Source organism: Patagioenas fasciata, chromosome 10 (genome assembly GCF_037038585.1).
Source record: "Patagioenas fasciata isolate bPatFas1 chromosome 10, bPatFas1.hap1, whole genome shotgun sequence".
Taxonomy (NCBI): Eukaryota; Metazoa; Chordata; class Aves; order Columbiformes; family Columbidae; genus Patagioenas; species Patagioenas fasciata.
This window is the reverse complement of record NC_092529.1, coordinates 18,569,592-18,587,126: the sequence shown is the minus strand read 5'-3', so window position 1 is coordinate 18,587,126 and position 17,535 is coordinate 18,569,592. Positions and strand designations below refer to the sequence as shown.

Here is a 17,535-nt window from a genome sequence, read left to right as displayed (position 1 = left end):
TGAGTCACTGCATCATATTTCAGAATTTATCTTAGGGTCAAGTTAATGTTTGAAAAGAAACAAATGCAGCTGATAGCACTGGGTAAACAGTGACGGTTTCTGTTTGGGATCACGCCTGCTCCTGTTTGCCCTGTGCAGGGCAAAGAGAAAAAAACCCCACAAACCTACAATTCCTCCCTACTGTGAGATCATCCCAGCTGTAAAGCACTATGAAAATCTTTAATTGCAGAAACTCAGCACCTCCTGGCTTCAAAGCAATTGGTCATTTAGAGTTTGGAATCCTGACACTTTTTAGGGAACTAAGAACAAAAAAAAAAAAAAAAAACAAACCACAACTTAAAAATAAGTGTACAAACATATTAACTTTGACAGTTTCCCATACCAACTGCTTGGCTTAGTATGACTTGGCACAGGTCGTCTAAACAAGGAGCTAAAAAACTTAAAGGCCACAATCTGAATCTCACTCAATGTGTCCATCTGTCACTGAGGGAGAAAGAAAACCCAGATACCTTGCCTTAAACAAAACATGGTCAATTTTTTATAGATACAGCTTTGTTCCTTCCCCTGTGAATAACAGGGGGTGATAAACTTCTGTTCTGCTGTGCTGGACTCTGTTAATTAAGATACATAAGAAGAAATAGTATGCCCGATTTTGTTCTATCCGAGTGCACCATATCTTATCAATTTATCCAAGTGAGCTATTTTGACAAACATGAAATGTATTCAAGGAAGGTACAATATTCACAATACAGCTGAGAAATCATCGTGTCAAGGCAATGCCAGCTTTAAACGAGAATACGTGACCATTACTCCTATAATTCAATCTATTAATTCTATACTCTCAGACCAAGTAATAATAAAAATGCATTTATTAACTCCACAGGAGTTAATTGTCAATTTCATCAGAATTTAGACACAGATGTAAGATGGAAACAGTCAGTCATAAAAGCACTACATGGTAACTGAGGTTTTTTCCACGCATTTGACAGTTCAGAAAGTTACTGAGATACATGGCAGCAGATTCTTCCTCTATCCCTCTCTAAAAAACAGGCAGCTATAGTGTTATATTTTTTTGCCTCAAACATACTACCAAAAAAAGGTGCATATGGGGAAAAGAAAGGAAAATTTTCACTGAAGTTATTTCGTTTTTCTCACAGGTTAAGCAAAGGACTAAGAAATCCCACATGAGCAGTATTAAATATCGTTATTCCAATTAAGAGAATTTAGGTAGGTTCCCCCTTCTTGTACTTTGTGGGAACCCACTCAAACTTACAACTCTCAAAAGCAAGAAAAAAATACTGCACATAGACCTGCAAACCTATAAAACCTAGTTCAATGATAAATCCCACGCATAGCCTATTCCAGCTATGTTTCACATCCCAGTGCCTTGTCTTCCACTAAGTGCAAGGTCAGAACAGTTATTTTCTCTGTTCATGCCTGCAGACGACTGACTTATTCATAGTAAATTTCCTGTTTTTCCAGCCTTGTAAATGTCAAACGAAATAGACAAGGCAATAAAACTTATACCTTTCCAGGCTAATATTGCCCTAGCACTTCAGCATCAGTTGATTAGGCACTAAGAACTGCCAAAAGGAGGAGAATCATAGTTAAAAATGTTATTACAATCTTATCTTCACACTCCTTCGCTGTCTGCTCTAGTGCCACACACAGCCTGTTGAATGGCAGTTGTCATCCCCATAATGAGATTTTTAATCAACATAAAAGAAATGTATTTTAATTAAAACACTCTGCTTTTCTACACTTATGATCCTGATCCATGAGGGAGTTCCCTGTTCTGTGCAGAGGAGCGTGCAGTTGCCAGGCTATCACTGAGTGGCACAGGGAGTTGCCTTCCAGCCCACAAAAATATTTAACTATTTTTAAAATATATAAATGTATATTCTATACTCCCATTTAATAAAGCATTTTAAAAAATTAAAATACAGGGTGGGGCAGGAGGGAAGGAAACTGCAGTCCCATAGTAACCAGGGACTTGATTCTCACTTCTGAATGAGGATGGTCCAAGGTTCAAGTGCCTGCCCTGACTCCAGGCTGGGTTTTGAACCTTTTTCACCCAGCTTCCAGGTAAACCCAAGCAGTATGCTGAAACTCAGCTCTTGCCCCTTCTTTTGACCTTACCCAGGAGCTGAGACACATTTACCACTAAAGTCTGTCATTTCTGGTATATTCCCATGATATGTTTCTATTTAGATTAACTAGTGTTTCCAAAACAACCAAAAGTTTAATGACAAATTGCTTGGTTGGGAAGGAGTTTTATAAACACCTCTCTTAATTTACCAACACTGATCACACTGCAACATTAGAAGCTGTATTTTAACACTTCTGCTAAAACAATCAGTATGAAAAAAAAGCTGCCTAATTTCCTCATACTTTTCTCCACGCTCTTCTTGCCCTCCCACCTGGGCAGGGAAACCAGCAGGCTCAGTTTCCCTCCCTACTCCCCAGTGAAGCTGAGAAAATGCAGCAGGGAAAACGTGCATTTGTAAAGAAAACTGGTTGTGTTGGAGTTCGACACTGTTTGCTAGAATATTTCTACTGGCTCTTGGAAATCACTAACAAGTAGCTGTGCTCCGGGACATCGGCTCCCAGGCAGGTTTGAGCTGGCATTAGCCCTGTGGGAGGGGAGCAGGTGGCAGAGGGGATTGCACAGCCCAGCCACGGCTCAGCTCCTCTCTGACACCCCATCGCTGCGATCTGCTCCAGCTCCGGAGGTTTGAAGGATGACTGTGAAACAACTGCCTGCAGCCCTCCGGCTCTGCTCATGGGTGAGACCAGGGATGAGACTTCAGGTGACAGTCCTGCCAGCTGGCCATGAATCTTGCCTGCAGTGACCAGCTGGGTTGTACCAAGTACAGAATAAAAACCCTTTTGCACCAAAAGCCTCAACTTTGGGATGTATACATGTCTGGATGACAAATAAACTTTCCCCTAAGGAATCTCTTGGGTGATAGGAAGAAAACTTCCCTTCCTTCCTCCCACTGGAACTGACCTTGGGGTGCTTCTCCACCCTGCACATCTCCAGGTGTTCAGCTGCAGCCCTGCTCATCCTGCCCATACAACCAACCCCAGAGCAGCTGTGGCAACACTAACAGTTTCCTGGCACTAAACTCAAGTCCTGTCCTGGAAATTACAAGCCCATTAGCCAGGCGTGTTACACTAACCTGTTGAGTGACTGTTACATGTACACGGATGTGAAGTGTTTTGTTTGGTTTATTTTAATCTCGCATGAGAGGACTCTTCCTATCCTCTTCCCCAGCCAAATGAGAGAGCTACCTGCGCATGCCTTCACCTGTGCACAGCAGGGCTGAGAGCGCGGATGTGCCCTCACCTAGGACAAATCAGGGAAAGAAAAAAAAAAAAAGGCAAACCCGACCTGACTTTGAGCCAGAGAGAGGAACTGCCCTGGCAAGAGGGTCACAGCTTTTCCCTTCCCAAGGCAGACAGCCGGTAATAACATGCTGCACTTCTTGAACAAGACTCCAGTTATCCCCCAGCAGTGCGGCTGCTCGAAAGGATGCTCAGCTGCCGGAGGAGGAAATCTCTGCCACATTCCCCCAGCTGCGGGTCTGCCTTGGCCGCTCCAGGGGTCAGTCCCGGACCCAGGGTTCCCCCCCAACACCCGTGGGTGCCCCCGCAGGGAGCACTGGAGGCTCCGCGGTAGCTTCGGGAAAGTCTCATGCAACTGCTCGCGGTGCTTAGCGCAGGCCAGAAAACTGCAGGGAGACTCCAGACTGAGTCCCGACAATAAGGTGCCCGTGCAGAAGTGCACACGGTAAAGGTGCAAATGTTCCCATCTCACTTCTGTACCGCATCTTGCCATTGGCCACCCGGCACCCTCAGAGGTACCCTCCGCCTCCCCCACAGTCCCGTGGGCAGCGCGGAGTGGGTCCCCCCGCGTCCCCGCTCGCACCTTGTCGGACGGCTTTCACCACGATGGGGTCCTTGCAGCTCCGGATCACTTCCAGCACGTCGTAGCGCGGCAGCCCCGAGACGCGGACACCCTGCACCTCCAGCAGCAGCTCCCCTTCGCTCAGCGCTGCCTCGCCGTCCCCCACCACCGCGCCCGCGTAGGGGAACTCGCCGTGCTCCGCGCCGCCGAGCAGGACGAAGCCCAGCTGCCCGCCGGGCCCGCGGGTGAGCGAGCACTGCCGCACGCGGCTGGCCCAGTGGTTCTTCTTCTGGACGACGCGCGACATGGTGCTGCGCGGCTCTCCGCGCCCGCGGGAGCGCGATAAGCAGGTGCGCGGGGGGCGCCGACCGGCTGCCTCATAGACCGCGCCGCCGGTCCGGGGCCCCTCAAGCCATCACCGCCGGTGCCGCGCCCCGCTCCGGCCGCGCTCGGCCCGCATGGCTCCGCACCCGCGGAGGGCGCGCGCCCGCCTCTCGCCGTCCCTCTCCCGTGTTATTAGGGAAAAAAAAAAAAAAAAAAAAAAAAAAGCGCTGACAAAGCAAATCCGGCTGGTCCTCGCCTTCCCGCGCTGCTGTTCTGTTTTCCTGCCCCTCTCCGCGGGCGCTGCGCGGGGCGCGGAGGCGGCGCGCGGCGCCTTTAAGGCAATACAAAGACCCGTTTGTTTTGTTACAGTTCGGTCCGTCCCGCTCCGCCGCGCTCCGCGCCGCCGGCGCAGGCGCCCTCGCACACCCCGCCCCGGCCCGGCCCCCGCCCGCCCGCCTCCCCGCCCCCGGCACGGCCCGGCCCGGCCCGGCCCCCCCGCCCCACACGTGCGAGCCCCGGTCCCTCCCCGGTACCCCCGGCCGCGGGGCCGGTGCGTGTCCCGGTTGGAAGGGCCCCGCTCTCACGAAGAACTTTTCCGAAAGGGAAAGTGGGTGCGTGCCGCTCTGCCCCTCGGGCGGGGCTTGGGCGAAACCCCCCAGCAGAAATAACTCAGCTCTGGGAAGGGGCTGAGGGGCACAGAGGTGTCTTCACCACACAGGGCTCCGCTGATTGCTCCTGGAAAAGTTCGGCCCCTGAAGATGATAATGTTTTGGGGAAGAGCAAGGGTAATTCCTTTGTTTTCCCGAGAGGATTTCTAGGATTTTGGAAGTTGCAAACCTCTGGAATCACTGCTCACCTGTGCTTTACAGGGGTTTGTTACAGGAGAGGACACAACGAGGCAGAAGTGCCAAGGAAAAACTTGCACAAGCCTGTAATTAAAATAGTATCAAAGAGCTTGCAAAAGGATGAGTTAAAGCTGTGCTTATATCCTTGATTCTCCACTTCTTAGTTTTCAAGTGCTTGAATTTGCTGTTAATAATGTTATCATGTTTTATTTTCCCCATATATTCATTTAGAAGCTGGACAGACCTACAGTGAGGTCTGTCTGCTGGGGAAAGCGACCTGCATCCATTTATTTGCCCTTGGGCACAGCTCTTCAAAGTTACTCAGAACTGGTGCAAAACTCGAAAGGGGAAAATAAGTAAGTGTGCACATACCAGCTGTCCCTTCCAGGTCATGCTCTGTGCTTTCAAACCTGAAAGCCAGGCCTCATTTTGAGCAGTCTTATGCATGACCGAACCCCTTCCAGCAAGGAATTCAGTTGTCAGATATGTGTGTGTCCTATTTTGCTGCTAATCGGGACTGAGAAGTGACACAGGGAAACAAAGAGCCTGGTCTCCCTCCCTGCGCTGCCCTAATGTGCGCTCTGCCCCTGCAGCCTGCAGACTTCTGCCGCTGCCCGTGTTGCTCTCTTATCTCACATCTTTTCAAGCCATGCGTGTACCAAAACAGTCTGTGATGCAGGAGAGCTGCCAGGCTCAGGAAGCCAGTGTGCAATAGCTGGGGATGGAGTCCAGCCTAAGTCCTCTGGTGCTCTGATCAGCCAGGCTTAGCTCGCAGACCTTCAGGGGGTTGACAGGGGTACCTTCCCTGCCCTTGCATCTGTCCTAGAAGTACAGAAGCCTTGTCCTTCCCTCGCAGTCTGCATCCCTACCACTTTCTTTCCCCCAGCTGAGATCTCTCAGATGGCCATTTTGTAAAATCCCCATCGCTGCCGGTGCTGCTCTGCGCCTGCAGAAGCTGCCGTCTGCGGCCCAAGTGGCACAGCCACCTCCAGGCAAGGGAGCACTTTGCCCAATGTCATGTAGCACAGCAGTGAGTCAGCTCCATCCGCTACGCCTCAGGCATCACTGTCCAGGTCTCTCCATGGGAAGCAGATGGGATTGCCAGGGCTCAGAAGGTTGGAATAAGTACCTGAGCCCCTTCCAAAGAGCAGGGCAGAGCCGGCCTTCCTGCCTGTGAAGGGCAAATGCAGAAGCAAACTCATAAAATTCACATTACCCTCTGTGTCTAGCCCGTGTTTTGTTCCATCTCTCTAAGGGATTTCTTTCCATTTGGAACTTTAATACTAAATTTTCATGCTTAAAGCTGTGATGATCTGCTATGTTTGAGCAGCAATAACTGCCTTACATCTGCTATCACTGGCTCTGTAACCTGCTACCCAATTTGTCACTTTTTAGGATGACAGCACACTTTCTATTGTGCCTTCACCAGTAAAGACTAAACTCCCCGGGGAATAAATGCTTCAGAAGGCCCACAAACCCTGAGGAGTGGCAGCATGGCTAGCAGGGAAGGGTTTATATCTCATCTGTGCACCAGCTGATAGTTGCGTCACATGTGTGAGCTCACAGCGCAAGGAGACTCCTGTTCACAGCTGAGAGCTGGGTGTGACGTGTTTTCATCACCATCATTTTGCAGGATGTGTTATGTGACAGCCCTGCTAAGCTAAGATTCATCTGCGATCCATGTGAGCATCACATGAGCTGTGGCTGCCCTAAATAGATCTTACAGAACGACTCATGCCTCATGGAAGAGTTTTTGGAAAACACTAGAAAAACAATTTTGCTAGGAAGATTTAGAGATGGCAGATTTCTGAGGGACGTTTTCTATTTATTTCCAAACACTGCAACACTAATGCAAGCATGAGCTGTTCCCATAAAAATCCTAACACCATACTCATGTCTGGGCCACTGTGTTCCCAAAATTGTTCTTGCTGGTAATTAACAAAATCCACAAACCTCAGCCAGAACTTTCTCTTGATTTTAAGACTTTGCCTTCAGTTTTCCTGCATTACCAGCTTCCTACCATTTTATCTCCCAGCTGCATCCAGTAAGGACCAGTAGGTCAAGCTGTTAGTCAGGATAGCCAGGATAGATCCTGGAATCTGGCACCACTTGTAACAGCTCAAATATAGCTAAGATTTTTCATTGCCCTCATTCCTAACCCTGCAAGTGCCCAGCACTTTACTGCTGCAACAAGAGGATTTCAGGACATAGCTGCTCCAGCCACCTCTATTAAAGGAAGCCCTTGGTCAGCCATTCAGAGCACTGAGCCTGGTAGCAGGGCTGTTCTCACCTAGAAGAGTCCCTGACACCAGCCTAATGGATAGCCAGGTCATCACATGGCACAAAAACATGTCTTTGCATTTCAGCTGCATGGTCCTGCCTTGGCCGGGAAACGACTTAATGATTAACAGACCACCTTCATCTCTAACAACTGCAGTTCTACCCTCCTTTTTGCAAGAGTCTCTAAACACTTTATAAACAGTAATTAATGAAGCTTCACAGGACACCTACCTGGGGAACAGCTGAACATTAACACAGGGCAGAGAGAAGGTCAGGCGCATCTCTGGTCCAAGCAAGCCTGGCTGCAGCCATTCCATCCTACCTCACCTGCAGTGGCTGGTCCAGCCTCATCTCATGCAGGATGGCACACGCTTTACTGGCTCACAGCCCACAACATCACCCTCAAACCTGATTTGGGCTGGCTCAGAGCTTTAAGCAGAGTCCAATTCCCTTGTTCTTTTGTCTAGAGTTGCTGTGGTTTGGCAGCCCGTCTGTCTGCAGCCTCTATTCTGTTGGGATGAGTGGGCTGGTGCTTTCTTCCTCCTTCAGGAGGTGCTCAGCATGCTTTGGGCACCACTGCAAACACACAACAACAGCTACAATTGTCATTTCAAATAGGATATCGACCCATGGTCTTGGTCTCATAAGCATCTCTGAAATTTCATGCTATGTCTTGGATTTTTAAATGGGTCAAAGCTCCCCGAAGCATCAAATAATTCTCTCAGATTTCAGACTAAAACTAGAGAAAACCACAGTTTTACTTGTTTCGGGATGAAAAACCATGTCTAGTCACTGAGAATGTTGTGGGTTTACAAGAGTTCAGAGCCATGCACTACAAACAGAGAGCATAAAAAAAAATATGACAATGATGAAGGCTACAAACAAAAGTACAGATTATTTAATACAACAGAATGTATTAGTATTTTCCAGCTAAACCTCAAACCCTCAATACTTTGACATCATAGGCCTCAAGTCTTTGAAAGCCTGAGTATGTGGATCCTGGGAAAAAAAAGACTTTAAATAGAGATTTCGAACCTTTAAGATGTCAGGGTTTCCTGTTGGTACATTCACACTACCAGCATCTGTCAGTAAGAAATCCCTGTGTTGCTGTATCTCCTAAATGGGAACTGCTGTTCGTATTAATCCCACCTAATCTTAATTAGAGAAGACATTTCTGTGCAGTGCCCAGGGTTGCTACACAAGCTGGTACTGCTCTCTGATAGCAAGGAGGAGCTGGGCTGATGCTGCTTTGAGTTGTGTCTCTGGCAAGTGTTTCAGCAGATGACCCAACTCCAGGTACCAGTTGAACTCTGTAGAAAAACCTCCCAGGTGTCAGGACACGAGTTCTGGTTAGAGCCACAGACCACCCAGCACAGACAGGTGCTGCCTAAGGACATTTGCAGGTCTGGGCCAGCAAGCTCCATCCCCAAAAACAACATCTTGGGTGGGACATCTCCAGCCTCCCATCGCTGGGCGGCTGGATCCCCATCCCACGGCTCACTCACTGTGACAATCTGTGACCACAGAATCCTAAGAAAAAAGTAACTTACCCCTTACTGGGATCCCCTGTGTCACCTTCCTCTACAATTTATTTCAATAATATCACACACAGTGGAATATAAAGCTGAAGATCAATCTCATAACCATATTAAGACACTCCAGGGTGTATTTTATAGGGCCATTAATATACTTCTTGGGTGGTTAAAGTCACCCACAGCATAAATTAATGGCTCCATAAAACATGCTCTGTCATACACTAGGGCTTAAATAACACACAACATGCCAGGTGTATTGGGATGTTGTTGAGCTTATTGGGTGGAAACACAACGGCCCAGATTGACCACCTGGCAGCACAGCAATAGCCTCTTGGGGAGTCTTACAGACAGCATGAACCCAACAGCTCTTTTAAAAAGTGAGATTTAAAAAAAATAAAAATAGAAATCCAACACAATTAAAAATCATAGACCTCATTAGCTTTCATTAACATCTGTGCTTCTGAGTTTATTAATCTCTTTCAACCATATCTTCCCTGCAGAAGTCATTGCTGTTCCAGGATATGATTGCTGTGGGTGCGGCTTTTTGGCAAGGAGGGAGCTGGGCTGCTCCCAGCCCTGGAAAGCTCCCCAGAAGTCCAGAGCGGAGGGGAGAGGGCACAGCCTGTGGTTAGAGCAAGGATCAGATTGGCTTTGCAAGGGAAGCTGAGCCTGCCACATATTTCAACTTTTATCCATTTTGGGCAGATTTTATGGGAGTGGAGGTTTGGTACACATAGAAGCATTTCCAACTGCTATTTCAAAAAAAAAAAAAAAAAGAGAAGAAAAAAAAGAAAAGCTTTGACTTTTCTAGTCTTTCTTGACTGTGACCTAGTCACAGAAGGAGTAAGTTCCTGCCCCCAGTCTGGTAGATATTAAGTCACATTCTTCCCTAGGAATTTTTCTTTTGCTATTTTAATGGCTCTGCATGAGTTACCAGAGACTTTTCAGCAGACAATAGCTCTGCCTTGCTAAGATAAGCTATCCTAATTCATCTGTCTCAGCTGATAAACCTCCTCCTTTCTGCTTCTTCTGCTCAAAAAGGAAAAGGGCTCACATTTGTGCTGAGGACTTGACTCAACTGCCCAAGGCACCAACACTCACCCAAGCTCACTTCAGACCCCAAGAGTCTCATTCTCACCTCCTTTGTCACCCTCCTCCTTCCCTCTCCAGGTACACAGCGAGCCCCACACATTCTTAACCTCCACCACTAGCTCTGCTGAGGCTCACGGAGATGCCTTTCCTTGTCCCTCCCCTGCTTTTTACACAGTACCACCTCCCCATCTCATTCTCTGTATCTCTTCTCTATTTTCTCTGTGTATCTTCAACACATAAAATTTGCTATTCATTCCCCCTAAAAAACCTGAAACTACCAGGTGACAGCTAAGTCAGGAAAGACTTCTGCTGTAAGTCTTTATTGCACCATAAAGAAGAGGCAAAGTCTGAATCTTTCGAAGATGCTGTGTGTTAAGTAAGTTGATAGTCCCTTGTGATGGATGTGTATTTGAGCCTGATGGCTTAAATTTAGAAAAAAAGCAGGCAGAAAGAGCTTGGAAAAACTCACCTCTCCCCATAGCACTCCTGATTCAAACAGCTTGTGTGGAGCTAATTAAAGGTGTCAATCTCATGATTTGATAATAAAACTAGCCACAAAGGCTCAGCTTCCCAAAACTAAGTGGCATGTGGGATTGAATCAGTGCAGTATCTTGTCCACCAGCTCCACTATCTAGTTGTTTTTTTTTTTTCAAAAGTTAATTGAAGCACAGAATATTAATAACCATTCTTATACAGAATAAACAGCAGAAATCTCTTGCCACCCAGCAGAAACTCTAAATGGGGAAAATATTGCTATGATAGAGAATTGATTTGGTCCTTACAAAAAATGTGCCCAAGTACCTTCAATAAGATTGAAAGGGAGAGGGAAAAGGAGAGGGAAAAGGAGAGGGAAAAGGAGAGGGAAAAGGAGAGGGAAAAGGAGAGGGAAAGAGAGAGGGAAAGAGAGAGGGAAAGAGAGAAAAAGAGAGAGAAAGAGAGAGCAGTAAGACACAATGATGGGGCAAGCTGAGGGTTTGGAAGAAATTCTTCCAGAGCAGTATCACTGTGCTCTTCCCTCAAGAGTGAGGAGTAGCTGGGAGGTCCCTCTCTGGGTCATAATCATAATTCTGGCAAAAGCCACTACAGATGAGTCAGCAACACACAGCACGGCCCTGATCCTGCCGCCATCTGGGGACTGGCTTTCATTTGCTCATGAGAGTAATTTACAGACATCCGACAAGCCACATGTGTAAGACTGAGCACACACATAACTGTTCTCAGAAGCAGAGCCAATTAACACACCACAAGATATCACCCAGTGATTTGGAAGGTGTACAAACCCCGTCTTGCTTTTTGAAGCACTGAAGCAGAAGAGTTTGTCTGATGCTGTATCTTCACAGAAACATCCCTGATCAACTTATTGCTTGCTGGTCCCACAAGAGCATCTTCATGCTAGAGAAGAATCTACTGCATGCACGCACTTGGTCCATCTTGGATTCAATGTGCTACCCCCGCAATGCCATACCCTCTATGGAAAGATTATGATCATCATTACTATTTATATACAATAACAGCCAGAAGCCTTGGCTAGGATAAACGGCTCCCAGGGGTAAGTCAGCCAAACATAAAGGGAGATGTCCCTTTTCTCCAAGCAGCTCCAAAGAGGGATTCAGGGCCTGGGAGCAGGTCAGTGACAGTTGGGATTAGGATTCCTGACTCCCTGCCTGGCGTTCTAATATTAGCTCGCATTGTCTCCCAGACTGTCTCGTCATTCTTTCACATGAACCACAGGCTCGAATTAGCATGTCTCGCTGCATAATCTGCCAGTCCGTCCCATGTGCTAAATTAGTCGGGGACTGAGCAAACATCATGGGAACAGCTCTCATATAGCTTTTGTGGGCTAAGTTATTCCTACAATATTGTTTGCTCTATAATTTCATAGCATCATCACAAAAGTATGTTGGGCCCAATCCTGGAGCTGTCAGCTATACGCTCGTTCCTGCCCCAGCCTGGCATTGCTCTCCAGTGCAGTGCAGAGGTGAAAGCTGGATCAGCAGAGGCTTTGCTGGGAGCCAGCTTGGGGAAGAACTTCTAGCAAATAAACTCCAGTTGGGTGGCAGATGAGCAGACCGAGAAGTGAGCAGCAGCACTAAGGCTTGTACGACCGCCAGCCCATCCTTGCAGCACAGGCCGGCCTCCTTGGTGTGGTATTTACAAGCTTCCTTTCTCATTTTGTATTCAGCAATATGTTGGATGGGCTGATGGGTTCTCATCTGCCTGCTATGTGGGCTTCTTATCTCCTTGTGCTCTCCAGCTACAAGCTCATGGCTGTCCATAAAAATACTCAGCAAGATGGGGCTGTGGTGTTTCGATCCAGTGCCCACAGCAAGTTTCGGTTGGCTTTGAGTCAAGCTCACGCTACCAGGGGCCAAGGGCATTAGTTTCCGTCAGGCTCATTAGCCTCTCATGGAACAACTTCTGCCTCCATGGAACACAGCTTTGGTCAGAAGCCAAAAGATACAGGGGAAATCACAACAAATACTGTTCTGACTCTGGGTCACTCAGCAAATAGCCATCGCCTCCTCTCCAGGTAAGGGACTGCTTGCAGGGCACAGAAGGTTAAGTAGAGCAGCAGGTAAATAAGAAAGGGGGGGTTGTGGGAGAGTCTGAACCTCTGGGTGACCAGTTGGCCAAGTCACAGAACTAGTTTTATAAGGTGCATGCAGGGTCTTGGGACAGCAGCAACTGAAAGATAAGCGATTCCTTGAATATTATCCCTTTCTGGCAACAAGATCAGCAGTCAAGTAGCTGTAAAATCTGAATCACGCCTCTGCCAGGCAGGCTCAAAGAAGCAGCAGCTCCACCTTCCTCCTCTGCTCAATGGAGATCAAGAAGTCCATCGCATGGTTCTGCCAACAGCAGCTTGCCAGACTCATCATGGGCAGCCACCGCAGTGGGCATAAGTCAAAACATTGCTCCTGTCACACAGCAGGGACAGCTCAAATCCCAGCTCTCAGCATGAGGTCATGGAGGCTTTCCACAAATCCAAGACCACTTAGCAAAACCCTGTGCAAGAAATCCGTCCATACAGCACCACAATGGATGGACATCACATCTCCCATACATCCCTCAACACCATTTTACCGCTAGGCCCATTTCTTTTTTTACTGCTGTAGATTTAATTCTCAACACTCCTGCCTTGCACCAAATGAGCTTTTCATTGAAAATCTGGATCCATGGAAACAGAACTGCATTGTACAGTGATAGACACAGCCCACTGCTCAGTTGAGGACCAAAACTGGGAGAAAGGAGCCCACCAGAAGATAACCTGCAGTGAAGAACTTGTGGCTGCTCTTGGGAGCTGTTGCTCCCTGATGACTCTTTGGAAATAACATCTGAAGCAACAGAGTTGTCTCTGCACTTCAAATACATTAGCGATAATGCTGTTCCTGGCGTATATGTTCTCAGTTTCCATCTCCTGTGTGTGTCACTAGGCCCTGCATCCAGCCTTACCGGCTGGAGATCAGTCATCTTTGTCCTCCACAATACATCAGGGATTAGACTCAAGGCATATTAGCAAAGTAGAAGGCTTGCTTTGAACAGAGGCCAATTTCAGCATGTCGATAATTTATAAAAACACATTGCTCTCCAGCCAAGCAAGTTTCAGTTCCTAGATGATTCAGCAACAGCATTACAAGGAAATATGGATGTGAAAAGTCCCTTTAGGAATCCCCATAAAATTCTATATTAAAATAAAATGCCCTGAGCCCAGCAATAAGATGGAAATCAGGAATTAAGGATCATTCCCCCCATGCCTGCAGGAACTCCTAAAAGCTGAGAAATTTTTAGTGGAGTTTCAGGGCAGGAGGGGGAAAAAGAGCGAAGACAGAAACCAGGGAGAGGGAAGACCCTGGAGCAGAGAAGGAAGGGAAATAGAGCTCTGGGTTTCGTTTAGGCCACTTTACAAGAGCTGCAATGTTGTCACTAAAAACATGAAAACACTCTGCTCAGGTAAGGGAAAAATTGGAGTGAGAAACCTCTAAAAACATGTTTTCAGAATGCAGCCTGAGAAATGTGAAACATAAAGAGCCAAGGACAACTCCAAAGCCCATATGAGCACTTTGGGTTTTGTTTGTGATCCATGTCTATTAAAAAAAAAAAAAAAGAATGAGAAGAGGAAATATAGAAAGTACCATGCAAGTGCCCAATGCAAATTAATTTCTGAAAGGACATGGCAAGCCAAAGATAAAATATTCATTTCTTCATCTTCTTTGACCTCTTCCAATTCATTATCCTAATGTGAGCCTCAGTACCACAGTTAGCTTGTGCCTGCATGCAAAGTCAGCAGAGACGGACAGCACTTGCACAAGGTGCAACAGCTTTTCTGAACAGACTTCAACAGGAGATGGAGTGAAGGGGACTGAGAGCCATATAAAACACTTCAAGAGCATCAAGTTACTTCAAACGTGCTTACTGGACAAATTCATGTTTGCTCATAAACACTTTCCAAGAGAGAGAGCACATCCCCTGCACCCTCTTTCATCATTTCACTCCAACACTCACTTGTCCTGTGATGTCCAGGAGCACTTTGCAAGGTCAAATGGCTTTTTGTGAGCAACCCGACCCAGCGCTGGCTTTGCACCCCATTGTGCAGAGCAGCCTCTTTCCCTCGAGTGATGTTTTCCAGCCTGCAGAGACCTTGCACTCACCTGTGTGCAGCTCCACAGCCACCCCACAGTTTGTAGTGCTCAGCATCCTGCAGCCCTTGCCTGAACACAACCCTGCCTGCCTCCTGCCACGTGCCTGCCTTTACCCCATCAGTTCTCTACACAAGCAGCAATTTAATCCTTCCTTTCATAAAGAAAATCCATTTACATTTTACTGTGCAGCACAGACCTGATTCTCTATCCTCACATCCATGGGAATTCCACCATGGGTTCCTTGGCAGCCAGGGCTGACTGTTGTGCTCAGAGTATTGAAATTCTCTGTATTTCAAGTCTTGCTGGTTTTAATTGCCGCTCAGCATTGACATTTTAAAATGATGCTTCTTCGCTCCTTCTTCTGTGTAGAGCCTGTTTGTGTTTTTTGCTCACTGCTGTCTTTTCCCTGGAGCCCTCACTAATGAATGCAGCATGCTGATGACCTCTCCATTATAAATAGTTTAATACTTTTAAGTAAATATGGGATGGTGCCATGATTGTGTGGGTATTTCCCTGCAGCACAAGGAGCTGGAGATGACAAAAGCAACTACAATTTTATTTGTTATTCTGTTGCTTGTTTGTCACAGAATGCAAGGGAAGGGTCCAGGACCCTGTACTGCAATGTACAGCAGCAGATGTGTTATTCTAAGTGTATCACAAGGAGCTGCTCCCCATCCTAGTGCAGCAGATGGATGCAATAAAGAGAAAGCTTTTGGGTAGTTCTTTGGTTGTTTGAAATCCACAGGGCTGCAAAGCTATTTGCTGAGCCAGAGTGAATCAGAGGAAGGTACATGGCGGGGAATTCTGTTTTATTATTTTTCCACTGCATTGCAACAGAATTAACACATTAGCCTGACATTTATTTGATATAATTTATTCCTAATCTGGGAGCAAAATATATCTTGAGCAGTAACATTAAATAAAAAAAAATTTAAAAAAAAAAAAGTCAAAAAACCAAACAAAACCAATAGTGACAAAGGAAAAGAGAAATGGAAAGAGCCTGAGTTCAGGTCAGATTTTTCGAGATGTTAATTAAGTTTTCAGCCCATCAACTTCAGTTGTCCTAATTTCCCTTCTTTCCTTCTGGGTGTATCTGGATTTCTGCTATATGCAGATCATGTGGGCTAGATCCAAATTCGCTTGTCCCTCACAACCAGCTTCTCAAGCAGTAAAAATCTCCTAGAAAGTTCACCCAAATGGTACCCAAGGATTGCCTTCACACAGACAACTCCCAGGGGGCATAAAGCCAGGACTGATGCTCCACATCTTCCATTCCCAGCCTACGATTTTACTGAGGCATGGGGTGTGAACAGGGACTGCTGCCAATGCAGTAATTTGCAGCCATGCAATCCATCCCCATGGACAAGGAGGAGCAGCAATAGCTGATACCAGCTGTTCCCCAAATGCTTCCACAGAAAAGTGTGCTTCTGGGCTTAAAAATCTCAGCTTCCAGATTTGAGAAACTCACTTTTGTGGTTGGAGACTTCTTCCTGCAGCCAAGCACCCATCGGGCTCATTGTGCTGCTGCTTCCTCGGTGGGTACCTCTCCCTTACACCCTCTTTCCTCAAGTAAGAGAGCATGCACAACCCGCCCCGAGGATGTGCCCTCCCATCTTTTGCAAGCTATCCAATTCAGATAAGCACTTCTTTCCCCTTCCCCTAAGCATTCATCTGAACTCCAGTGTGTCACATCTGAGCCCTATCAGCCTTTGTCCCTTTGAGCCTGGCTCGCTGGAGAACCACTCAGCCCATGCACTCCACAAAACAGCAACAATTAAACAGCCTCATGCAAATGGATGGGGAATAAAGGTCACAGTTATTTTTAAGTGACTGCACTCCAAGATTAATGAGGAGGCAGTCCGAAGCTATACACAGCCTCTCCGTTACTATTTCTGACCTCTTTCCTCGCTATGCAGCTTCTTTTGATGGTGTTGTCCTGCAGCAGCGGTGTCAGGGATGATGATGCCTCTTCACACACACCAAGCCTCAGCGTCACACATGCATTTACCCCTAAAATAGGGAGCGCTGTGCATTAAACCATCATGCTCGCATGGCATGGGCTGCAGCTATAGATGTTAGAAATGGCAGAGTAAATGGGAGGCCCCAGGAGGAACAAAAGGTCGTCAGCAAATCTCGCTGCCCTGCACTCACGGTAGAGAGGCAAAAGTGTGTAGCTGAGGAGATCCTTTCAAAAAAAATCATCTTTGCAGAGTGCGGTGCGACACCTTCCTTGGCCCAAGAGCTTGGAGTGTGAACTGAACTCAGGAGCACAGAAGAGAGGTAGAACTACCCAGTTGCCTCTATGTCATTTATTGTGTGTTTTGCACGGTGTCATGGCCCCTGGAGGAGACTGTCCCTACCCTGGGCAGATCCCCCCACACCAACCAGCTCCCATGAGCTGGGAGGGTGACAATCCCCAGGAGACCTGTGGCCTCTACACCACCTGCCTTTTCTTTGCCCTCCCCTCTGCTCCCAAATGGCCAAACACTTGCGCTAGTTCTGGTTCACTAACTGCCCAAATGAATATATACATAAAAATATAAAATATATATATATAAAAAATCAGAAGTGCCCTGTAAATTTAAACTGTGAGACAGGGCAGGCATAAGTGCTATGTTTTTAGCCACCAGAAAACAAACTTGAGAGCATTGATCAAGAAAGTAAGGGGGGGTGGGAAATAAACCATTTTTCCCATAGTTTCTGAACTGCAGTTCACAAAACATTAAATTTCTAATTATAAGCCCAGGAAGTTTTAATGTAAAAGTAACTTGTGAGCCAAAGTATAGTTTTTTTCTGCTCATTAAAATATCCCCTGAGTATAATTTCCCTGCCCTTAATCCTGAACATTAAGGTTTTTACAGGTACGTGGGTAATTAACACAAATCTGTCTTGGTTATACAGCTCTTGCA

At 46.9% G+C, this 17,535-nt stretch overlaps 1 protein-coding gene across 29 annotated transcripts in view; it reads right to left on the bottom strand.

Moving 5' to 3' along the window:
- Positions 1-4,656, bottom strand: part of MAGI1 (membrane associated guanylate kinase, WW and PDZ domain containing 1) — a 343,515-nt gene extending 338,859 nt beyond the window's left edge. For 25 of the 29 annotated variants that reach the window (XM_065845232.2, XM_065845234.2, XM_065845235.2 and 22 more), the window contains exon 1: positions 3,932-4,655. In XM_065845232.2, the coding sequence (XP_065701304.1) occupies positions 3,932-4,217 (286 nt within the window). In that variant the 5' untranslated portion in view covers positions 4,218-4,655. Of the gene's footprint in view, positions 1-3,931 lie in introns of all 29 variants that reach the window. The other 4 variants (XM_065845233.2, XM_065845237.2, XM_071813260.1 and 1 more) reach the window with 2 other exon arrangements.
- Between the last annotated feature and the right edge of the window lie 12,879 nt (positions 4,657-17,535).